The following is a 25,122-nucleotide window of genomic DNA, read 5'->3' on the forward strand; positions in this document are numbered from 1 at the left end:
ACTGTCAAGATAAGGACGCTGTGGCTAAAGGTACATCAGATAATGGCATCCGTCGCCAAGTTCCCGTCCTGCTGCTTCATGAGGGACTCTAGGACCGGGCAAAGAGCAGGCAGGGCACTCTGCCACTGGCTCCTCAGCTGAAGCCACTTCAGGAAGGGTCAGGCCACCAGAAAATTCAACTGTTTTTGCTGCCGGTTGGCCATGAATGAGTTTCCCTTTCTGACCCCAGAGGGGGACTCAGGACCCCAAGTAAACAGAGGTTCCCAGGGCTCCCTCGAGGAGGGTGCTGCTGCTGCCTCGGAGCCTCGGAACAGCCTGGGCGTCCTCCACGTCTCCTATAGCATCAGGTAAGGCAGCACCTGCAGGCAGGTGGCCTGGTCTTTCACCTGCTCTGTTGCCTGTCCTGACTAACAGGCTGGGGGTGTACCTGGGGGCTATGGGCTGCCTCTTCAGTAGATCGGGTTGGAAGAGAGCTGGTAGCAGTGCCACTGGAAGATGAGGAACAAAAGTGAATGGTCCCTTCTCCTGTCCAGGGCAAGGCCTAGACATAAAAAAAAAAAAAAAAGTGCTTTGTCTCTTGCCACTGCCCTTTACCCATTCTCATCGCCCACACCCCTTCCCCATCCTGTCTACCGCCTGCCCTGTGTGGACAGAGAGGGTGTGAGGAGTCGGGGTGCCGGGAGGACCAGGCGGAATGAAGCCTGGAGAAGGAAGACAGGGTCAGCTTAAGGAATGAACACTGTCCTGTTCACCACCTTGCAAGCAGCCAGAGAGAACTGTCACTCGGAGCAGCTGCTGGGCGGGTGCTTTCCAGGGTGGTAGCCAGCTTGCAGTCAGGATCCCTCCAGGGTTCGCAGAGGATAAAACAGGAGCCTGCTAAACTGGGGTGGGGCAGAGCTGGGATCAGTGCCCGGGGATCTGGTCTGGCTCCTTCTAGGACCCATGCTGCCTTTGCCCCTGTGGGGTTTTCTTTAAAGCAATCGAGTGGGGCCCTGGTGGAACTTCACATCTGGCTGGCAGCGGTGGAACAGGCAGATCCTCAAAGATGTCTCCTTGTACATTGAGAGTGGGCAGATCATGTGCATCCTAGGGGCCTCAGGTAAGCACGGGAAAGAGTGTCCTGATCCTCAAGGGGGACTCTGCCAAGGCTTTGGTTTGATTTAAGTACCACACTGAAGAAGTGAGTAAGTTACAGCAAGAAGGTCACAAGTTTGCTATCAGAATGAAACCTAATGACATGTCTCACTGTGAATGGAACTTGGTACCAATGTCAAATTTTGAAAAAACTCTTGAAAGAGTTATAAAGTCCTGCCTAACATGTAAGTGAATCTGAATCTAGTTTTTTTTTTCTTCTCTTTTATTTTTTTTGGGAGGCCAGGGCAGGGCTAGGGATCAAACCCAGGGCCTCATGCCAGCCAGGCAAGTGCTCTACCACTGATTCACATCCCTAGCCCTTTAAGTGAATTCATATTTCCAAGTATACAAAGTCCCCATCACAGCGGCTGGCATATAGGGATGCTCAGTAAACACAATTTCCTCTTTCTAGATCCTGCCTGGAGATAGGAAAAGGAATTAAATAGGCACAAAAATGCCCATTTAACCTCCATCCTCAATCTCACAAGCCCTATTTCATTATGATGTACTTTAGACATGCAGTCAGGAATAGAGAAGAATAAAAATGTTCAGGAATTGAAACCAGGCCTCGTTAAATCTTACCATAATACATATTTGCTTCTGATCTTTTTTATAAGGAATTAAACATGAGAGATTGCATGCCCATCCCCCATGGGGCAACTACACTGGAGCCTGAATTCTAGGTTTGCTTTTTGAGTCCTGCAGTGACTGTCCTGGGAGGGTATAACCTTTGATAGGCAGCTCCTTGTGGCTCAGGCAATTCCCTATGAGGGTCACAGCTGTGAATCCTCAGGGTCATCTTCCCACAGCTGGGATGGGAGTATTGGTCCTACAGACAGCACAGTGTCCCCTGGGCTGGGCTGGGCTGTTATCTATCTTTTTTTTGGTGGGGGGTAATAGGGGATTGAACTCAGGGGCACTCACCCACTAAGCCACATCCCCAGCCCTATTGTGTATTTTATTTAGAGATAGGGTCTCACTGGCCTTGAACTCGTGATCCTCCTGCCTCAGCCTTCAGAACAGCTGGATTACAGGAATGTGCCACTGCACCCTGTGCTTGTCACATATCTTAAGGTTTAGGATCTGACAAATTGACTTCATAGAAGCAACTGCTTGCAAATCATTGCCATTTATTACACTTCTCCATTTGCATAACACTATAATAGAGAAAGGAAATGTAAGTCTATGGTGAAAAGCAGGCGTAGTACTGTTGATTTTGGTTTGAGTGTGTCCTCCTGAAGGTTCATACTGCTGGGAGGTACCGGAACCCCTAAGCAGTGGGGCCTAGTGGAAGATGGAGGCATGGCCCTCAGAAGCGAGGAATATAGTTCTTGTAAGACTTCGCCAGTTCCTGAGCCTCTTTTTGTAAGGGCATAAGTCCCAATCATTAGAACTTCTTCTCCTAACCTACTCTCCAAATACCTCCTCCTAATACAACTCACTTTCTAATACCATCACTTTGGGGTAAAGACTTCAACACTTGAAACAATTAGACCATAGCCCTAACTAAAGCTATTATGCTTTTCTGAGATTTCCTAGCAACTCTAATTTCCATTTCTTAAACCATTTCAAGCTCATTCTAAAATTCCTTTTGATAAATGTAATGTGCTATTTTAAAAATAAAAAAATGGGTTATCTTTATAATAATTTGTGACTTGTTGCATTCCTTGTGTGGAATTATTAAGAACAGTACACAGTGCCCTTCTCAGAAACATGTCCCACAGGCCAGTGTCAAGCTCTGGACACACTTCAACAGGATAAAGGATGGGGCTCTTGATAGGTGATGGGAACTGATTTCTGATGTTGTACCTAATCATGGTTTTATGACTACCTATCCCTAATCCTGAACATGAATGCAAAGTAGAATGCAAATTCCACTAATGCAGGGACTTTGTGTCTTTTTCCTGCTGTGTCCTTAAGGCCTGGAACAGGGTCAGTCACATAATAGGGGCTTAATAAATATTTGTTAGACAAACAAATATATAAATTAAGTCTATAAAGTACTTATAGTGTTTAATAAAATGACATGATTTCATCGCTATCTTATCCCAAGCAATACTATCAAATTTTTATTTATTTATTCTATTTTAAATTTTTAAAAATTTATTCTAATTTGTTATATATGACAGCACAATGCATTTCAATTCATAATACTCTATATAGCACAATTTTTCATATCTCTGGTTGTATACAACATAGTCACACCATTTGTGTCTTCATACATGTACTTAGAGTAATGATGTCCATCTCATTCCACTGCCTTTTCTAGCCCCATTCCCCCTCCCTTGTTCTCCCTCCCCTTTGCCCTATCTAGAGTTCATCTATTCCTCCCATGCTCCCCCTAATTCCCATTATGAGTCAGCCTCCTTATATCAGAGAAAACATTAAGCATTTGGTTTTTGGGAATTGGCTAACTTCACTTAGCATGATATTCTCCAACTCCATCCACAGACCTGCAAATGCCATGATTTTATTCTCTTTTAATGTTGAGTAATGTTCCACTGTGTATATGTACCACAGTTTCTTTATCCATTCATCTACTGAAGGGCATCTAGGTTGGTTCCACAGTTCAGCTATTGTGAATTGTCTGCTATAAACATTGATGTGGCTGGTGGGATGGAAGAGGTCTTGAAGGAAAGGCAAGCAACAGTAGCAAATGCCAAATAACACACAGAGCGAAGTATCTGTAGGATTCAGCAATAAGAAAGTAGCCCTCTTGTCCTGGGGGAGGTCAGTCTTAATAGAGTGGTTCTGTGAGAGTTGAGATTAAATCCTAGAAATGTAGGGCCATGGAGGTTCTGGTTAGAAGAGGTCAAGGATCAGTCCAGACAATGCAGGGGCTCTTCTCCTAAGCTGGGGCTGCAGCTCAAACTGTTTTGGGTTGAAAAGGAAAATACAGGAAATCTTTGGCTCCTAAGACATCTGGATTTCTTTTTGTGGTTCCCTGGGATCTTCCGGTTATGCCTGAATGTAGGTGGCATTGCCTAGAGCCTTGCTAGCAAGGTGTGGTCTGAGGACCAGCATCGTTCATGGGGCTGATTCTGAGCCTTGTCAGTCATGAGTTAGGAAAGAAGAGGGCTCTGCAGGAGCTTGTGGAGCTTTGAACATCCTCAGGAGGATTCTCTTCTGTCTTCTCACAGTTCAGAACCTCCTGCCTATGTGCTCCATAATTAAGTTTAACTTCTTTGCAGCCTTGGGTCGGCAAGGCCTGGTGAAACCTGTTCTGACTCTAGGAACTCTGTGTGCGCATGCTAAGCTAGTGTCTAGAATGACTGCGAGGGGCCAGCAGGTTTCTTATCCTAAGGTGTCTCCTAATCTCTAACCTAGAAAAAAACCAATCAACCAACCAGATAAACGTCCTCCTTCAGGTGCCTCTAACCCAGGCAGTTAGTTCCTAACAACTCTGCAAGAACGTTCTTATTGGCAATAGCTAGCTATGCTCAAGGCTTTGGGTGCAGCCTGAGGTCAACTGGGTTTCACCAAAGCACTTGCTAACCTGGTGTTTCTCAAACTCTAATTCATCCAGGGATCTTGTTACAAAGCAGAATTAAGTTCAGCAAGTCTAGGGCCTGAAATTCTGCCTTTCTATCAAGCTCCCAGGGGATGTGCAGGGTGCTGGTCCTCAGACCACACTTTGTCAGCAAGGCTCTAGACAATGCCACCTACACTCAGGTGTAACCAGAAGATCCCAGGGGACCTCAAAAAGAAATCCAGATGGCCTAGGAGCCAAACATTTCCTGTATTTTCCCTTTCAACCAAAACAGCTTGAAAAGCAAATTTGTAGACAAAGCACCTCCAGATCTGAACCGGGTGAGAGTCCCCTGGGGGAAAACCCAGACTCATTTGGACGGTGAGAGTGTGACCCAGGTCCCTATAGAGGGGCCACGCCTCCACTGGGGGGTCTCAGGAAGTTCCTCTCCTGCGGTTACCGTCACGGAGGGTCTTCTCTTGTCGCCTCCAGGCTCGGGGAAAACCACGCTGCTGGATGCCATATCCGGGAGGCTGCGGCTCACGGGGACCCTCCTTGGGGACGTGTGTGTGAACGGCCGCTCGCTGCGTCAGGACCAGTTCCAGGACTGCTTCTCCTACGTGCAGCAGGTGGGCGCGCCCCAACCCCGCCCGGTGCCGCGGGCTCGCGCATCGCTGACGTCCCTCTCTCCTGCAGAGCGACACTTTTCTGAGCAGCCTCACGGTGCGAGAGACGCTGCACTACACGGCGATGCTGGCCATCCGGAGCGGCTCTGGAGACTTCTTCCACAGGAAGGTGCGTGGAGCCGTGTGGCGCTGGCTGCAGCTGCTCCGGGGCCACACTCCGGAAAGACCATCAAGCCCCCGGGGCTGGGCAACCTTCTTCCCTCCGCCTCTTTGCGTGTCCCTTCCTTCCCTTTGCTTTCGCCCCTGAGTTCTGTGCCTCACCTGCGCCATCAAGGTGACAGGCACGTGTACCTTTTGAACACCTGAAATTCGATCGATCCAAACCTAGACCTGCTCTAAGTGTAAAATAAACTGCTGGATTTCAGACCCTCCGTCTGTAAAAACAGAATGTGAATGCTCTCATTCAGAATTTTAAGAAATAATTATGAGAGAGTGAATTACTGTTTTGGCTGTAAAGAATATTATTATTAAAATTCATTTCACCTGGTGATTTTTTTTTTAATTTGGCTTTTAAAATATTCCCACTCTGTATGTGGTTTGCTTTAGCTTTTCTGTTGGACCATGCTGTTCTGCTAGGTCTGTGTTTGAATGGATGTGTTATTTCCCCACCAAGATTTTTCAACTTGCTTTTTAAGGGACCTTGCTTGAATAAGCTTCATCCAAACTGGATTAAGTAAATGAAGAATGAAACTATTGAATTGCTAACTCTTTTAGATTCCAATCTGGTTCTTAAATGCACCTGTTTTGGAAGTAGCTGCAGGTAAGTCCACCAGGACCTTACCTGGAAGCATTGTTGAGTTCTGTCTGGACTGTAAAGCCTGGGAGAATGCAGGGAACAATGACAGGTTGATGTGCCACCTTCAAAGAGGCACAGCTCCTTGGAAATGGACTTTTTGTTACCAGGCCTTTGGTGAGTAAACAGCATACTTCCATTTGAAACTCCTAGAGAACTCTGGGGCATAGCTTTCACTCTAGAGGAGCCTTAGAGAGAGGCTTGGCCTGCAAGAAGGACCTCGCAGAGCAATGCCTGACCCTGTCTCCTGCCTGGACTTTAGGTTGCCTTAGTGTGCTCTGAAGCATTGCAAGGCTCTTGCTGTTTTACCAGATTATACTTGACTCTCATTTCTGGTAAGCATTCAGCAGGGCTTGTATGTTCACATACAATATCTCTTTTCCTTCTGATATCAACCTCTGTGGGAGGCATTATCTCCCTCTTGCAGAACCACAAAGTGACACCAACAAGTTAAGATCAGACAACAGGGGATGGCAGATTTGGGACTGGAACCCAGGCCCTCTAGCTCCAGCATGTTCCCTGAGTCCCTTTGTGGTCTCAGAAGATGACACCAAATTTAGCCCATGCAGGTCTGGTGCAAATTCCTCTGGAATTTTATTCCATAAATCATCTTTTCACTTCAATCTAGTATATTTTGGTTGTTTTTAAACTCCATGTGTTTGTTTCTTTTTGCATCATATAAATGACACAATCTCATTAAGGACCAAAGACAACAAACTCATAAACATATATATATTCTCAGCCTCTTATATGGTTTCTCAGGGCCTCATGCAAAAGGGGGCAATCAGTAAAGGGAGGAATAGAAGTAGCAATTTTCCAACAGGTCTCTGGAACAGGATAAGCTGAGGAAAGAAAGAGGGAGAGGAAGGGAAGAGGCCAGCCTTCTTGATTCCAAAGTCAGTAAGGAATTGGGTTTCATAGTTATTGTTGTGGGGGAGTTGAAAATGTGGAGAAAGGCGAGGGGGTTCAGGGAGCTGCTGAGTTTAAGCAGATTGAAGAGAGGGAGTTTTTAAGAAGTATGGCTGTAGATTATAAATTGGTTCCCCTTTAAAGTCCTTAAAGAGATTCAAGTAAAGATTGGAATTATTTTTAATTACTTTTGGTAGCTAGATTATATTCTTTTGATGCAAAATCACACTGAGATTGGACCACTCGAGACTCTAGGATTTATTTGGGTTACACAGGGGAAACTGGGTTCAGTTCAAATCAAATTTGATTGTTTAAAATATATGAAACATTTATTATGATAAAGTTTCAAAATTCAAACACAAAAACAAACTATATTTTAACTATACCGTGGAGAGATTTTTCTGAAAGGGCTAAACTGACTGACATTTGAAGAGGAGTTTGGTGAAATATCTGTTGTTTCATGGTGAATTTCCCTAAAGCAATATAAACATATTTCATTGCTTTAGGGACTTTAAAATATATTCAGATTATTTATTTAAATCTGACACATGTATAATATTGTGATTTAAGCCAAATTGGATTTTACTATAACTGGTTTGATTTCCCCAGTGGTGAATTAGAAAGTAGCCCATGTAATCTAGAGGGCTGTTGCCTCTCTTGAGCCTTTTCTAGCCCATGAACTGAAGTCGAAGTCACAGGCAACACCCTGGGCTTTCTGTCTCCTGCAGGTGGAGGCAGTCATGGCAGAGTTGAGCCTGAGTCATGTCGCAGACCGACTGATCGGCAACTATAATTTGGGGGGCATTTCCAGTGGCGAGCGCCGTCGGGTCTCCATTGCAGCCCAGCTTCTCCAGGACCCCAGTAAGTGCAACGTGGGCCAGCAGTGCCTGGGCCTCCCATGTGTCTGCAGACACATGAGACCCCTTCTTCCCATTCCTCATTTAGGGAGGGGTTTGTGTAGAACTGAAATCACTGACAGTTTCCAAACGTTTTTGGAATTACTATATGTAGTTCATTTCCAGATGCTATTCCACAATCCAACTATAGACAGTTCCCAACTTATGAAGGTTTAATTTATGATTTTCAACTTTGGGATGGTGTGGAAGCAATACACAGTGGAAACCACACTTCAGTTTTTGAATCTTGATCTTTTCCTGGGCTTGTGATACATGGTACCATATTCTCTCATGATGCTGGACTGAGGCAGTGAGCCATGACTCCCATTCAGCCACGCGGTCACAAGAAGAAATGACTGACACTCTACAGTGGCGCTAAGTGTGCTGTTTTGTTCTGTAGGTTAGGTGTATTCGATGCACTTTTTTGACTTATGATTTTCACTTTACCATGGGTTTTGGAATGTAACCCATTATAAATCGAGGAACATCTAAACAAAACATCTCTTAGACTCAGAAGCATTGCATGTGCGTTTTAGTGTTCCGTTAGTACCTTCCATGAGTAGAGCCCTCCTGGTCCATCCTTATTTCTTTCTAACACAGTGTCTACGGGGGAAGGCCAATGAGTTCTGGTAGTAGAAGTGGAGTTTATGAAATGTCAGGAACCAAAGCAGGAATTTAAGTGGTGTGCTGAAAACTGTGCATGCCACAGGGAAGTGCTTCCCCCTGCCTGGTTTGGTCCCTTTCCCCACTTGGGCAAACTTTCCCACTCATGTGTACCTGCAAGTGGACACATGGCATCTAGGTACTTTACACTGTGGTAGATCAAGTCTGCCTGTTCTTCTGGTGGTATTTGGTCACTAGAAGGCAAAGAAGAGAGATGCTCTTAAGAGCCCTTGTCACTTTGGGGGCAGAAATAACCTATGGTTAAACCCTCTTCAGAAACCAAATATCTGGCCCACCTCAGACCTTGTTCCATAAGTCAGATTTCTTTGCTGTGCAAAGACCCTGTTACTGTTGGAAGAAGCTTCAGACATGAAGTGGGATTGTGTCTTTTTGGCCAGTCTCCTCTCAACTTTTTCAAAACATCTTGACACTTGCCTGCCAGCCTTGTTTCTTGTCAGAGTCCCCTGGATGGAGCCCAAAGAGAACATGGCACCAAGTAAGAGGCCTGATGTGGTTCTCTTAACCCCAAATATGCTCCAGAGCTGGGAGTTGGGCCCTCCTAGGTCAGGTCTTTCTCCTGGGCTTGGGCTAAAAGCCGGTTTGCATGCAGCCACTTCTCAGTGGGCACTGTTTAGATGGGGTACAACGTTTCAGTAAAGGACTGGTCCAAATTCTGAGATTTAAGCCCAGAACCTGGCCTAGGCAGAGGCTCAGATGTCTGTCCTTCTGTGCCGGCAGAGATCATGATGTTTGATGAGCCAACCACAGGCCTGGACTGCCTGACTGCAAATCAGATTGTCATCCTCCTAGCAGAGCTGGCCCGCAGGGACCGCATCGTGATCCTCACCATCCACCAGCCCCGCTCTGAGCTCTTCCAGGTAAAGGGTCATGTCTCTTGTTCTCTCAACTCGAGGGTGGGTGCATGGTGTGTTGAGTTGGGAATGGAGGGGCAGGTTATGATGTGTATTTGAGCAACTGGAGCCAAATCCTGATTTGGGAAGAGCAAAGGATGGGAACTTGCTTTTTTTGGCATCTGCCACATTCCAAATACTTTCTGCACACTGGCTTGTTTATTTAGTAAAATAATCCTCTGAGGTCCGCATCAGGATATCCACCCACCATACAGAGGAAAAGAGCAAAACTTAGCAATGACTCAAAATTGAGCAATATTACACAGTAAAAAGCTGGGATTGGCGTTCATGGTTGAGATGGTTTCAAAGGCTGTGTTTTTTCCATTGAATCTCACAGATTTCCTTTAAAGAAAAGTTTCACTCGATCCTCCCAGTATCGATTTAGTTAGCTATTATTTGCTTTGTATAGATGAGGATCCAATATTTCAAACACAAACAACAAACAAATAAAACATCCCAGGTTGCCCAAGGTCACTCTCAGTGGCATGGCTGGAACTTAAACCCAGGCCTGGTAGCTCTTCTCCACCCCAGATGTGATGCTGGGGCTCAGGATGGGATACAGCATGATCCACAGAGGTAACCCAGCTGGCAAGTTTAGGGATGCACTCCAAGTGTCTCCAATGGACCCATTAAGGATACTGATTAAGGTAATCAAAGGACTGACTAACTGCTTGGAAATGTATTTCCCATAAGGACATGGACCTGACCACACACTAACATCATCTGTTGTCTGATCAGCACTTCGACAAAATCGCCATCCTGACCTACGGAGAGTTGGTTTTCTGTGGTACACCGGTGGAAATGCTTGATTTCTTCAATGGCTGTGGTTACCCTTGTCCTGAACATTCTAACCCCTTTGACTTCTATAGTAAGTTTTTCTTTCACATTCCCCATAGTGAATTATTTTCTGAACTTTCTCATCTCAGATTTCTGCCAGGATGACACAAGCTCTAGAGGGGTTTGGTTTTACCTTTTTTGTTGGTTATTTTCACTTTTCAAAGAATTAATTCAGAGAGTCCATTAATCATCATTGACCTATCAGAAGGAGATGGGGAAATCTTTCCCAAATAAGTTGCGATACTCTTACTTTGTCAAGAGAAAAATGAATCTCTATTCTTCTGAATTCTCCTAGGAAGTCTCAGTGGGATTTTTATGAGCTTTAAAATATTCTGATTTTATAAGTGGTCATTAGTGACAGGTTTGATTCTGATGGGATGAATAATATCCAAATCAATGAGGAGATATTATTATCATCCATTGTATATGCATTTAAAAAGACATGAGTTATATCTTTGGGGGGAAAATGTAGTGGACCTGACATCAGTGGATACCCAAAGCAAGGAACGGGAAATAGAAACCTACAAGAGAGTCCAGATGCTTGAATCTGCCTACAAAGAATCGGACATCTACCGCAAAACTTTGGAGAATATTGAAAGAACAAAACACCTGAAAGCTTTGCCAATGATTCCTTTCAAAACCAAAGATCCTCCTGGAGCTCTCTCTAAACTGTGGGTTCTCTTGAGGTAAGGAATTTTGGGAATGTGAGCAAGACCCATTTTAGGTGTTTGGACATTCACCAATAATGAAAGAAAAGGTATTAAAATGGGGTTGTTTGGTTTTCAGGAGAGTGACGAGAAACTTACTGAGAAATAAGCAAGCAGTGATTATGCGTCTCGTTCAGAATCTGATCATGGGCTTGTTCCTCATTTTCTTCCTTCTGCGGGTTCAGAATGAAATGCTCAAGGGTGCTGTCCAGGACCGCGTGGGTCTCCTTTACCAGTTTCTGGGCGCCACCCCATACACCGGCATGCTCAATGCTGTGACTCTGTGTAAGTGCTAGTGACCAGGAGGTAAACGTCTAAATGTCTAAACGTCTCCCTGCTCCATCAGTCACCTTGCCCAAGTTCACCATTATAAGGGGACTTCTTTGAGCTAAACCTGGCTCTTTCCAGGATTTCTCTCTGAGGAAAGATCGCTATTGAGTTACTAACACCTCAGTGTGTATTAACTCACCAGGTTGATCTCTGTGAGTTTCAAAGGATCCAGGGAAACATGAAGTTATGAGGTGTTGGTGGTGTAGAGTTTGGAATCATTCCTGGTATCTCATCTTGGTCTTTTAGGATGCGCAGCTCATTTTAGCTAATTTGGGTCCTAATTTGGAATAGCCCTCACCTAATTTTCAAGCTCAGTGGGAATCCAGAAGCAACTTCTAGCTGCCTGATGTTATAGTTTATGCAGGAAAATGGATGTTAGAGGGAGTTCCAGAACATAACTCTATGTTCAGAGAATAAGAAGGAAGGATATTGCTTTTGCAGAGTGGGTCCTAGAGATGGGCATGAGGGGCAATGAGAAGTTTCTGCATTTACCAGGGTTTTCAGGTCCTCTGAGAGTTAGTGTAGGATGTAGGCTGCTATGGGGACCAACATCCTACACAAGAAAAGGACAATGTGCCTCAAATCACTCATTCATGCCCCTTTTACATGTGCTTTTCTGAATTGGTGACAACCTTCTGCTTTAAAGAAAAATAATTATGTTTTCTTGTGCAACCATATCGCAGTTTAGGTTGAGTGTGGACTTTTGGGGTGGGGAGTATTTATTGTTCTGTGGATGGCAGGTCCCTTCCTTCCATGACTGGGGAATGTTCCCAGCTGGTCCTCACCAACCAGCCTTGACAGACCTCAAGCTGGGCTTGGGCTAGCCCTCCCTCCCTCAGCTCTGTGTGTCTGATTGTTCTGGACCCTGCCTTGCATGCCAGTTCCCGTGCTGCGAACCGTCAGTGACCAGGAGAGCCAAGACGGCCTATACCAGAAATGGCAGATGCTACTGGCCTATGTGCTGCATGTCCTTCCCTTCAGCATCATGGCCACCTTGCTGTTCTCCAGCGTGAGCTACTGGTAAGAAGGTTTTTGGGAGGCATTCAATTTACCTGGGCCAGACCTGCCAAGGAGTCACAGAGGGCCAGTGGGTGAGAGAGCTCCGGGTGCCTGACCCCATGTTCTCAGCTGCAGGAGAGCGGCACTTTGCCCCTCAGTGCCTAGAGCAAGGCCCTGTCCTTCAGGATATTTATTTCATTGTAAATGAAATCACAGAGCCACAGGCTGCATGGGACCGGAAAGCAAATCACGAAGACCACATGTTCCAGAAGAGTATGCCCCATGTGCCCTGCAGGACTTAAGCTAGGAAGAGGGCTCTCAAGGAGCTGGGACCCAGATGAGGCTCAGGAATAGCCATGGTGGCTACTGTTCACCAGCAACTAAGTCTGGGCAGCTCTGCCTGAGACTTCGCTCATGGCCCTGGTGTCACACTCTGGGTGGGCTGAGGGCTGGAGGAGTAGGAGTGATAGCATCGGAAACCATGAGGCATCAATGCTGTTGGGTTTCGATGGATGGCTCTTAGAAGTTGGTTTTACTCTGGAGAATGACAGAGGCAAGGCCACTTGCCCTCTGTCAAGACGAGAGTGGACAATCCACCCAGAGCAATGGCAGGAATCACGTGGCTTCCTTGCTGGCCCTGATGAAACCTCCACATTCCGACACACAGAACACACTGAATCTCTGGCTTATGATGCAAACCACAGTCCCATCTGTTCAGGGTCCATGAATTCAGAGAAGTGCATGTTCCATGTTCTCTAAAGGCAAAGTTTCTATTTTATTTATTTATGTATTTATTTATATGTGGTGCTGAGTATTGAACCAGAGCCTCACACATGCTAGGCAACTGCTCCACCAGTGAGCCACAACCCCAGCCCACGACTAGGGTTTTGTTTTGTTTCGTACCAGGGATTGAACTTGGGGGCACTCAACCACTGAGCCTCCTCCCCAGCCCTACTTTGTATTTTATTTAGAGACAGCATCTCACTGAGTTGCTAAGAGCCTCACCAATGCTGAGGCTGGCTTTGAACTCGAGATCCTCCTACCTCAGCCTCCCAAGCCTCTGGGATTACAAGTACACACTACCATGCCCAGGTCTAAGTCAAAGTTTTTCTTTTTTTTTAAATATATTTTTTTAGTTGTTGATGTACCTTTATTATATTCATTTATATGTGGTACTGAGAATTGAACCCAGTGCCTAACACATGTTTAGGCAAGCTCTCTACCACTGAGCTACAACCCCAGCCCCTCCAAGGCAAAGAATTTAAAGTTGACATTTTTTTAGTAAAACAAGGCCAAGTGATAACTGAAGATTTGTTAATTTAGAATTTTATTACTCATAATGGGTTATGGACCAGTGTCACTGTTATGTGATTGTTTCAAATGCTTAATCACAGGCCCAGAATTACTGAATTGGATTCTGTATTTATGAGAAGTTCCAAGTAATTCATGTGAACTTTAAAATTTACCAAGCATTGATTTTGAAAACCGTACAGTATTTGTGATCCTGACCCTGAGAAATAATTTATACTGTAGGACTTGAGAAAACAGGATAATTTTAAACCAGGTTCTGTGCAATCATCTAGTTCACGACTAGTTCAGACATTAAAAAGCAGAATCATTTCTAATATAGGTAGCCATGTAGCAAATACTTCATTTAAATGACAGGAATATTTATTGAATGCCTATCAATTTCAGGCACAGGGTTGGTGCTAGAGGAGATTCAAAGAGAATTAAACATCAAGGTTGCAAAGATTTTATAATCAAAACATCTCTGAGAGCCAAGAGTGTTTTTGTAACTCTTTAGCACCATGATCTGACCTGAACTCACTGAATAGAACCAGCAAGGGGCTCTTGAGACTTGTTCAAATTCTGCTTAGTAGAAATATTCATGGGCTTTATTACAGATGTGTTTTCAGATTCCATTGCAGCAAGTATGGTCTACCTTTCTAGAATTGGTAAATTTCCACATTCAAAAACACATCTGGTCATATGTAGTGGTACATAAGTGCATTTCCAGCCATTCAGGAGGCTGAGGCAGGAGGATTGAAAGTTTGAGGCCAGCCTCAGCAATTTAGCAAAACCAGTCTCCAAATAAATAATAAAAGAAGTGGTATGTAACTCAGTGACAAAATGCCCCTGGGTTCAATTCTCAGTGCTGAAAGAAAAAAAAAATCCCACAATCTGGCCTTAAAGCATTTCAGATAATGAACTGTGGACATGAACAAATCTCCAGATGACTTTGATTCAAGGAAAAGAAAATTAGTCTAATAAAGGACCACAAATGCTTCACTGAGATATACAACAATGACAGCAGCTAATACATATTGAGCACTTACTTTATGTGAGCCGCTGTGAGCTTTAAATGCATTAATTCACGTAATCCTTGCAGCTGTCCTGTGAGGTGGTCCTGGACTTGTCCCTGTTTGTAGATGAGGAAATTGAGACACTGATGGGATGTGTTCCCCATCTCACTCCACAGTTAGTATTAGAGGACAATAGGAGTCCATCTTCTGGGTAGGAAGAAGGGTTCCAGGGGAGAGGAGTTTTGGAGAAGAACTCTCAGAGGGTTTGGGGGAAGAACCTGAGAGGGAGCAAGGGCGTTCCAGGTGGAGAAAGCAAGGACACAGGTTCAGAAGCAACACAGATAAGATCTTTTCAGAGAAATGGTTCAAAGTGGGAAATGAAGAATCGGAGGAGTAGAAGAAACTGAGACAAAACTCTGGTGGCTGCTAAGAGAGGCACTGACTGCGAGACTAAGGGCTGGCACATAGTTGATAATGGGACATGGGAGAGGATTTTGCATCAGGAAGTGTCCCCTCTGTGTTGGGTTCTGGACAGTGAGTCACTTTGACAGCAGACTGGAGTTAGGACAGAGTTGTTGGATAGCCCAATAAGGAGCCTTTGCAAATGTCTATGGGAAAGACAGAAGCCCACAAATGAAGAGTAACTGTGGCAAGAGAAAGGGAAAACCTTTTTTGGGGTGAGGGGATTGGGGATTGAACCCAGGGGCGCTTAACCACTGAGCAATATCCCCAGCCCTTATTTTTTATTTAGAGATAGGGTCTCACTAAGTTGCTTAGGGCCTTGCTAAGTTGCTGAGGCTGGCTTTGAACTCCCGATCCTCCTGCCTCAGCCTCCTGAGCTGCTGGGATCACAGGTGTGCGTCACCATGCCCTGCAAGGGGAAATCACTTTGAGATTCTGGGAAAGTACAATCAAATGGATTCAGATATGGAATGAATTTGTTGGAATAAAGAAAAATCATAGATGATGCTTGGGTCAGGAGAGGAGGGAGGATGAAGCATCCTTACCAAAGTTTCCAGGAGAGAGAATGGTTTTGGTTTTTTGAACACTTTGGTCTGGGTTAAGGTGAAGTACTGAGAAAAAGTAGGAGAAACAAGAGTAAAGACCCGTGACAGTACAGAGAGAAGGGAGGAAGCAGTCTGAGTGTAAAACCTTAAAACAGGGACAGAGACTGGGAAGAGAAGAGCAAGCCGACGAAGGAGGCAAAGGGTGGTCAGGGAGGCAGAGGGAGAAGCAGCACTGGGGAGCAGAGGGGGGAGAGGACTTCTAGGGGGTGTGGCCAACCCTTTTGGTGTGACAGAGGTTATGTGAGGTGAAGCACTGCAATCTTCCAGAAGAGAGCCTCAGTAGAGCAGGGGGATGCAAGTCAGGTTTACAAGGGAAGAAGGGGCAAGACGGAGGAGGCAGATGTTGTCTGGGGGAGCTTGGTGAATGGGAACAGGGAGCTGCTAAATGATTATCAGACTCAAAGAATGGTTGCTTAGGATGTGGCAAATAGGATCATAGAAAACAAGGGGGCTGGAGGTGAAGTTCAGTGCTAGAGCATTTCCCTGCATGCCCAAGGCCCTAAGCTCGGCCCCCAACACTGCAAAACAAACACACAACAAAAATCAGATTGTAAGTGGATTTAAATACAGATAAAATTTGCTAAGCTATAGATCAAGTTTTCAGAGTAGACCAAGGTAGGGATAGGAGAACCAAATAACATGGAATCATGATACCAGGAGATAGGGCCACACTTGAAAGAGATGGAGATGGATGGGGGGAGGGAGAGAGAGAGAGAGAGAGAGAGAGAGAGAGAGAGAGAGAGAGAGAGAGAGAGAGAATAAGAAATTCATAAAATGGGAGGTGAGCACTGGAAAAGAAATAGAGGAGGGGGCTAAAGTAGGGGTTCATGTCAGCATGATGTGACATGCCATTGGAATCCAAGATGCTAGGAGGAACTTATGGGTTCAGAAGCCCGTTGAAGCAAAAGGGCAGAATGGCTTCAATTAGTACAGCAATATACTGTGTTCCACACACTTTAGTAGCTTAAATGACAAGCAGGGTTCCCAGAGGTGAGGATTAATCCTGCAAAGGATGACAGAAGGCAGCAAGGCCCCGAGGGAGTGAGGGCTGGGGAAATGGGAGGCAGAGGCCATGATAAGAGAGGGAGTTTTGGAATCTGAAATCTTGGAAGTGAGACAGTTTTGAGTAGTAGCTAAGTCTAAGACATGCCAAATGACCCAGTTCCGTCTGAAAGGAGATCAGCTAATTAGGAGACAACCTGGTTATGCTGATGACTCATCGGGGAGATTAAAGACCTTGAGGAAAATTAAAGCAATAGGAAGGGAAAGAACGACCCTTGTCCAGATGCGACAAATCACCAAAGGTGAATGTTTTAAAAGTCACAAGACAAGCCAGGTGTAGTGGCACATGACCCTAATCCCAGCTACTCTGGAGGCTAAGGCAGGAGGATTCAAAGATCGAGCCAGCCTGGGTGACTACTTAGTGAGACACTATGGCAAAATTATAAAAGAAAAAACAGATGCAAGAAAGACTACACCGGGGAAGGGAATCGATATCATAGACAATGATTTGTACAAGAGGCAGAGTGATGGTCTTGAGGGTGGGTGGGGATCAGAAATGCCAGTTTCTTTCTCCACTGTACAAATGCAATAAAGAGCAGCTAAGTCTATGGTCATTAAAACATGCTGTCTCCCTGTAAGATATAATTTGGTAAAAGGAACATAAGAGAAAAGGGTATGGATATAGGGTCGCTTGTGGTATAGGTAGTAACACAGTTAATTATGAATAGATCTGGGAGTTCACCAGCCCCACTTATGACAGCTAACGGGTCTAAGTAGTTTAATATTTTCCCATGAGAGCTGAGGGCGACTGACTTTGAGTTGAACAGAACCCACTGTGGTAATAAACGAACTCAAATATTGGTTCTTCCCAAAGGCCTTAGAGAGGGGAGCTGGGCTTGCCCTGCTGACTCCTCCCACCCAGGATTATTCATAGAAGGCAAACATGGTATTTTTTCTTAAATGAGAGTGCTTGGGGAGGAAACTAAAGAACTTGTGTTTTTCTAGGACGCTGGGCTTATACCCTGAGGTTGCCAGATTTGGATATTTCTCTGCTGCTCTCTTGGCTCCCCATTTAATTGGTGAATTTCTGACTCTGGTTGTACTTGGTATGATCCAAAACCCCAATATCGCCAACAGTGTAGTAGCTCTGCTCAGCATTGCCGGGGTGCTAGTTGGATCTGGATTCCTCAGGTAAGATATAATGATTCAAAGGACTTAGCTTGGTATGTTACTAATGAACACTTGATATGATTGTTGTATAGGAACCTCAGAGAAGAGCTATGGATACTTGCTAAAGATATTACTTTATAGTGTGGTGTTATTTATATTGCTTGCTTATCGTTATTGCCTTAGACCTTGAGCTTTTCACCAGGTGTTCAGTGAAATGTCTTTTTATTGGGAATCAGGAAATGACAAGATAAGTGTTCTATTGATATGATTCATATATAATAAGCCATTAAAATGAGAGAAGAAAACCCACCTGGATGTTCCAGAAAAACTCACAGCCCATACAATAGGCTAAATGATGTGTGTATTAGTTTACTTCTGACCTGGTACTGCTGGGTCTCTAGTCCAGTTTCCAAATCCTAGTTTTTTGGGGGGAATTAAGAATAGTCAGATAAGAAAAGAGCCTACAGGATGAAAGAGAGCCCCCCAAAGAATTAAGACTTAAAAGATGTACACCAAATGTTTATAGTTATTATGTCTGGGTGGTATTTAAATTCTTCTTCATATTTTTAAAATATTCTATAATGGACAAGCATCATTTTATAACCAAGACTACATGTGTGTGTGCACACACACACAGACACACACAGACACACACACACACCCACCGAGAGAGAGAGAGAGAGAGAGAGAGAGAGAGAGAGAGAGAGAGAGAGAGAGAGAGAGTTTTAAAGTAGCAGAGGAAAGGATAGAACATTTTAAAAGGGTAAAAATGATTCCAAGCAGGTGATGAGTGGGATCTAGGAAGTAAACTGTGGGCTCCCAGGAAATGTAAAGAGGGCTTTGTTTCTTTTGGCTTAAAAATCAAATAACAAGGGCTTAAAAATCAAATAGTAGTGCACTTGCCTCCCATGTGTGAGGCATTGGGTTCATTTCTCAGCATCACATATAAATAAATGAATAAATAACAGTCCATCAACAACCAAAAAAAATTTTTAAAAAATCAAATAACAAAAAACCTACTGAGCATCTATTATACATAATTTCCTTTCTTTATGTAGTTGTTTAATTCTCAAGAGAAATTTGGGTAAGGAAACTAAGTTCAAGCTTGACTTAGCTCACGTCCTACCACCTTGAAGACACCCATGATGCCCGTGGCCCCTGGAGAGAGTGCTGCCCTAGGACTCTGAAACCTCCTCTAATGCCTTAGCTGTCCCATGACTATGAACAAGTCACTTTCCTATCTAAATTAGTTTCCTCATTTATAAAATGGAGGTACTTATCTGGGCCCTGCCCACCTTAAGAGATCACAAGGAGTAAATAAGTTTATTAACACGAGAACACATTGTGAGCTATTCCAAGTTATAGAAAAAGAGAGATACTATAAAGCAAAATGAGGCTGGGTGCAGTGATGCACACCTATAATCCCAGTGGCCCAAGAGGCGGAAGCAGGAAGATCACGAGTTCAAAGACAGCCTCAGCAAGGGCGAGGCACTAAGCAACTCAGTGAGGCCCTGTCTCTAAATAAAATACAAAATAGGGCTGGGGATGTGACTCAGTGGTTGAGTGCCCCTGAATTCAATCAGAAAGGATTTTTAAAAAAAATTTTACAATTCTTTGTATTTGTCTCTGTTGTTTAAATGGATTGATAGCTTCTGTGAAAAATGCACAAATCAAATCACCACAAGGTTATAGAATCAAGCTGGCAAGGTGCAGACCTAAGCTCTTTTATATTATGTGGATCATTAGAGTGCCCATCTAGCAGTGTTTCATTTGTGTGGTTTTAGGAAAAAGGGATTAATTGCTCCTGAGAGGAAGGCAGTGACCAACATTACTAGATGCTTTGGGGTTCTTTCCAAAATCTTCACATCCCAAGGGTTCAAGCAGATTCCACTTCCATCACAGAATTAAAACTCCATTCCTAGAGGCCACTTTAAGCTCCAGTCACTACATTTCTGTCTGTCCCTCAGGTGTGCATCTTTCCTGACTAAACTGCCTGTAGCATTTGTACTTCTGGTTCCCTCTTCCCTCAAACACGAATAGAAATAGCTTTGTTCTTCCTTCTACTTATATAGTGCGAATTCTTTAGGGCAAAAAACACACTCTAGAACTGCATGAGGAAGGAATAAGAACCCCGAAGTACTACCACCAGAGTTCAATTTTGTTGCATATCTTGCTAGACTATAATAACATCTTTTAATAAAAACGAGATGAGATTTTTTGTAACATGGGAAATATGCACACTTCCTTCCTATGAGCTACATATCGTGGCTAGTCTCATGTCAATCAATTTGGACCTGTGCTTCCTCCCTCTTGAAAGCATAAGGCTTTCTGTAACGGCCTGCTTCTCCTCTGTGCCTCTCACCCGCCCATCTGTCTCCTCTGCCACATGCACAAAGCCAGTCCCACCTTCCCATGACTAGAGGAGCGCTCTGACAGCTCCTGAATTTTCTCCCAGTGCCCCTTGCGTGCCACCTAGCGCCTCAGCCTTTCTTTTAATAGATTGTCAACCACTTAAGGGCAGCAGCTGTGTCTCATTCTTTCTCAGGTGCCAGCCTATGGCCTTGAACCAAAAATTATTTGTTGAGCTGAAAGATTGCATGCATGACTCTCAAACTGTCCGCACACTGGATCAGTCACCAACTCAGGTAGTTTTCTTTTCTGATGTCAAGTCACAGGCATGTGGAGCATTCGTGTTTCATCCCGCGTAGTACAGGAGGAGGAGGCGGCACACGGTTCTTACCTTGAATGGGCAGCCAGCCAGGCAGCCAACTTCTCGTGGCCATCATCCTGTTCAGGATGTCTATCATCTGATACTTGAACTTCTGCTATAGCCTGTTCCCTATCTTGCTGTCCTCAATCTGCTTTTTTTCTGGTCCATCTTATTTGCTGGTGCCACGTTAACTTTCCTTAAAATAATGATTTCAATATGACCTTTCTTAAGGTCATGCAATGTCAACTCGTTTCAGGTCTCCCACACTTGTTTCCAGCTGTCTTTCTAACTCACCTCTCACTGCTCCCACTTGAAATCCTCTGTGTAGCCTTTCAGTTCCATTCAGTCCCAAATGCAACTTTGACAGGCCTGTGCCCAGCCATTTCTGTCTTCTGTGAATGTCCCTTTTCTTCCTCTAAGTCCTTCCCAAATTCCCACCTATCCTTTTCAATGAAAAGCCTCTCAATGTGGTTCATTCATTTTGTGCCTAAGAAAACTGCCAATAACTCAAAGTCATAGAATTTGGGGGTCATGTGAGATTAGGTGAAACCATAAACACCAAATATAAGAATACTATGGACCTGTAGTGCCTGGTTTTTAGACTTTCTTGACACAAGTTGTTCACTACGGAGCACTTTTTGTCTGAAGGATGCATGGTCTGTATCTCTTGTGAATTCTTTAAGATAGGACATTTTTTTTTTTTAATTCCTAAAGCACTTGGAACCAGTTCCTTATAAGAAACTACATAGTGGACCAAGAAAGCCAGTATCAGCATGAAGTTCTTCCTGAAATAGACTGGAGAGGAGACAGAATTCCTTCTCGAAATGAATGTCTGCTTGCTCTCTTCATCCTTTCTCCCTTGGGGTCTCGTTTTAGTGTGTGTTTCTATCAATGCTGCTTACCCCAGAAATGAGACATTGATCCTAAGAGGAATACTGTACCACACAGCTTGATTGAAAATGACTAAGTGCTCCATTGACTGACTTGGAAGGATGTCTGAGACACATGTTTGGGAGGAAAAGTCAAAAAAGAGCATGAGGCATCTAATTCCATTTGTGTAAAATTTTATAAAATAGTATAAAATTTTATATATACATAGATATGTATACATATGTAAGTATGTTTATATATGCATATATATATATATATATATATATATATATATAAATAATATTTTTTCACCAAAATGTTAACAATGGTCATTTCTGGGTAATATTTCTTTATATTTTCAGCAGTATTTGAAGATTTTTGTAGTGAGCATAATTTTTATAATAGAGATGGAAAATTAAGTAAGAAAGCATAAAATAAGGATTGCCTTTCTTTTTGTTTAGTAAAACTATTTACCAGAGCCTACTGAATATGTCTCTTTTGCTTTTCTTAAGAAACACAGAAGAAATGCCTATTCCTTTTAAAATCTTCAGTTATTTTACATTTCAAAAATTTTGCTCTGAGATTCTTGTAGTAAATGAGTTCTATGGACTGAATTTCACTTGTGGTAAGTAATCTATTTTGGAATATTATTTTTACATATTACTCTGAGGAAGCAATTTTCTGAGGGAAACATTTTCTAATAAATGTTATATTTTATAGTAAATTGATTTAAAAGCTGGTTTTGAAATAAAGTCCAAAATTTTCTTTAAAATTTAAAATAAAATAGGCCGCCCATGGTAGCTCATGCCTGTAATCCCAGTGACTTGGGAGGCTGAGGCAGGAGGTGCACAAGTTCAAGGCCAGCTACAGCAACTTAGTGAGGCCCTGAGCAACTTAGCAAGACCCCACCCCAAAACAAAAAAATAAAAAGGGTTGGGGATGTGGCTTAGTGGTTAAGCATCCCTGGGTTCCATCTCCAGTAGCCCTCCCACACCAAAAAATAGACAGTGGTCAAGTTAGTCTATCAATCACCTGATGCTTTTAGAAAGCAACAGATCTTACGTACATTGAAGTAAACACTAGTATATTTTAGATAGGCTCTGAAGTGGCTTTTTGTTCCCCAAAATATACACAGTATATAACTGAGTAAATTAAAAAATGGCAAAAGTTGATTCCCCAGTCCCACAAGAGAGCAATGGGAACATAACAAGGTCCTTATGACCACTGGAAATCCGAGGGTCACTCTGAAGACAACTAAAGAGCATAGTAGAACTTAGTGGTTTGTTTCAAATTAGGTGACAAGGTCAGTAACTTTAGGATATTTGGTGTAGGGTGATCATAGTTTTTATGTGGAATATGGTAATGAATCTATACCCCCAATGGAAACAAATCCATCTCCATCTTAAAATGAAGCCGAGGCCCAGAACTTTCACATTTGCTGCATCTAATTGTGCATTCCAGGCTCTCTAAGATGAATCTTTTATGAAGAAGGGTACTCAGCAGAGTGCTAAGCTCTTTGTGAGTAGTAGGTAAACACTTGCTGATTAAATAACCTGAGATATTCCATACCTGACATTGTCAATCTTTTTCTTGGCAGGCAGCTTAAATGCTTCTATGATGTATCATCCACTATGTACCATCACTCAAGGAATTCAATTCATTGAGAGAACATGCCCAGGTGCAACAGCCCGATTCACAAAAAACTTTGTCATTTTATATTCATTTATCCCAGTTCTTGTCATCTTAGGAATAATTGTCTTTAAAATACGGGACTATTTCATTAGCAGATAGTAAAGAACATTGCTGGGAAGATGGGACTTCAGTCTAGATGTGACAGCTGCTTTGACTGGAATAAGAATGCCATGTATTTCTTTTTCACTAGAACATTTTCAATCTTTTAACCATGAAGACTCCATTTGTGCCTCTTGGATCCACACAGGACTTGAGTGCAATGGAAATGGTTCAAAGTCCTTTGCTATTCCAACTTGTGGGGATGTGGTATTTGGAAATAGTGACTGAGCTGGTCCAAGAATGTAAATACAATTCATAAACTTATGGGAGACTAGTGTGACTATTTGCTTCCTTTGTTTTAGACACACAAAAAAAGCCAATTAAAAATGATGTGTATATGATAAAGAATTAAGTAAGAACAAAACATTTGAATTATCACTGACTAGAATAGTAGGTAAAAAAGACTTATGGGTTTAATTGGAACAAAAGATCCTGCAGAATTGGGTAAGAAGCTTTAGCTGTCATTTGCTCTTGTCCACATGAGAGGTCTGGGTTGCCCAGATCACATTGAGAGGATGTTGGACAGATAGACAGTGAACACCACTATTCAGAGCACCCAGTGATTTTTTTTTCACATTTAAAATTGCAGGAAGGGGCTGAATAGTGAATGCCACATACCAGACAAACCTCTGGTGATGTTTTAAAATATGAGTTTGCTATTTTTTGCTTTCAGTCTATTTTACTTATAAAATTAAAAGTTACTAGATAGGTGTAGGCACTGACAAATGACCTCTTTAAGGTTGGAGATGAGCTATTATTTAAAATCCATGTAGAAAAATGCTCATCTGACATTTTCAGCAAGAAGAACAGGATTATACATTAGGGATTCATGTTCTTGAATGATAAAGAGAAAGAATGTTGATGAATACAAACACAGACACCTATATTACATGTGTACAGGGATGAAGTTATGAATACAATTAAATATGGATTCTTTAAAATTTTTTTTTAGTTATAGATGTACACAATATCTTTATTTTTATGTGATGCTGAGAATCAAACCCAGTGCCTCACACATGCAAGGCAGGTGCTCTATCACTGAGCTACAGCACCAGCCCTAAATATGGATTCTTTACTAAATGATTTTTCATCTTTCTGATCGATCTTCAAGTAATTGACATACAAGTCTGAAATGAAACTATCTCAATGTTGCCATGGAAACTTGGAGCAAGAATATCCTAGAAAGCACATGAACTTGTTCAGTTACTGTGACCTAACTTATAAAAAGAATGATAAATTATAGCACTTGAAATGGCTCATGTTATAGTAGGAAAGATCATTTCATTAAGGAAACCACAGTAAAATTCTCCTGCTTAGAATGGTATTTAAGGATCTGGAGACACCGGTAAATTACCAGAATAGTATTGTCAATTTTTATAAAAGGTCTTTGACACCAATGATTATGGTATAATAGTTACATAATGCCTTACAGATTATATATGTCACATCAGTTATAGACAATTCTGGAGATGATAATCTATTAAAGTAGTTCAAAGAGAGTCCCACAGGAATCTCTTTTGAAATCACTGATTTCAACTTACTAAAGATATGGGTGTACAAGGTAAGTGGAAACATTTTCTGCTATTCATATGCAGATGAATTTCATTCTGCTCAGAAACATTAGGAAAATTGACATCACACGTGACTTCAAGCTATTAAATGTTAGTGATAGCATCGTAGGAAAACACAATGGCTTTCAACATATGACAGTTTGTGTCTAAAGTAAAAAATGGACAGTAATATGTAAGAAAATCAAATTATATAATAAAAATTCCTATTACTATTGGGGAATAGGATTTTTCTTCCCACCAAGTCAGTGATATTTCTGAGATCATATTGTTTACTGTGAATTTAAAGGGAGCTCTTTCTCAACTG

At 42.9% G+C, this 25,122-nt stretch overlaps 1 protein-coding gene across 2 annotated transcripts; it reads left to right on the plus strand.

The window, feature by feature from the left end:
* The first annotated feature begins 23 nt into the window (after nucleotides 1–23).
* Abcg5 (ATP binding cassette subfamily G member 5) lies at nucleotides 24–23,521 on the plus strand. 2 transcript variants are annotated; one of them, XM_005324520.5, is made up of 13 exons: nucleotides 24–347; nucleotides 978–1,099; nucleotides 5,096–5,232; nucleotides 5,300–5,398; nucleotides 7,720–7,852; nucleotides 9,289–9,428; nucleotides 10,200–10,329; nucleotides 10,771–10,984; nucleotides 11,085–11,290; nucleotides 12,217–12,355; nucleotides 17,712–17,897; nucleotides 21,969–22,081; nucleotides 23,054–23,521. In XM_005324520.5, exons 1-13 carry the CDS (start codon nucleotides 202–204, stop codon nucleotides 23,245–23,247), a joined length of 1,959 nt encoding a protein of 652 aa, XP_005324577.1. In that variant the 5' UTR covers nucleotides 24–201; the 3' UTR covers nucleotides 23,248–23,521. The 2 variants fall into 2 exon arrangements, with proteins under 2 accessions (XP_005324577.1, XP_077885410.1); XM_078029284.1 differs by lacking the exons at nucleotides 21,969–22,081; nucleotides 23,054–23,521 and adding an exon at nucleotides 20,422–21,871.
* The last annotated feature ends 1,601 nt before the right edge of the window (nucleotides 23,522–25,122 follow it).

The sequence above is a fragment of the Ictidomys tridecemlineatus genome, chromosome 12 (genome assembly GCF_052094955.1).
Source record: "Ictidomys tridecemlineatus isolate mIctTri1 chromosome 12, mIctTri1.hap1, whole genome shotgun sequence".
NCBI classification, from domain to species: Eukaryota; Metazoa; Chordata; class Mammalia; order Rodentia; family Sciuridae; genus Ictidomys; species Ictidomys tridecemlineatus.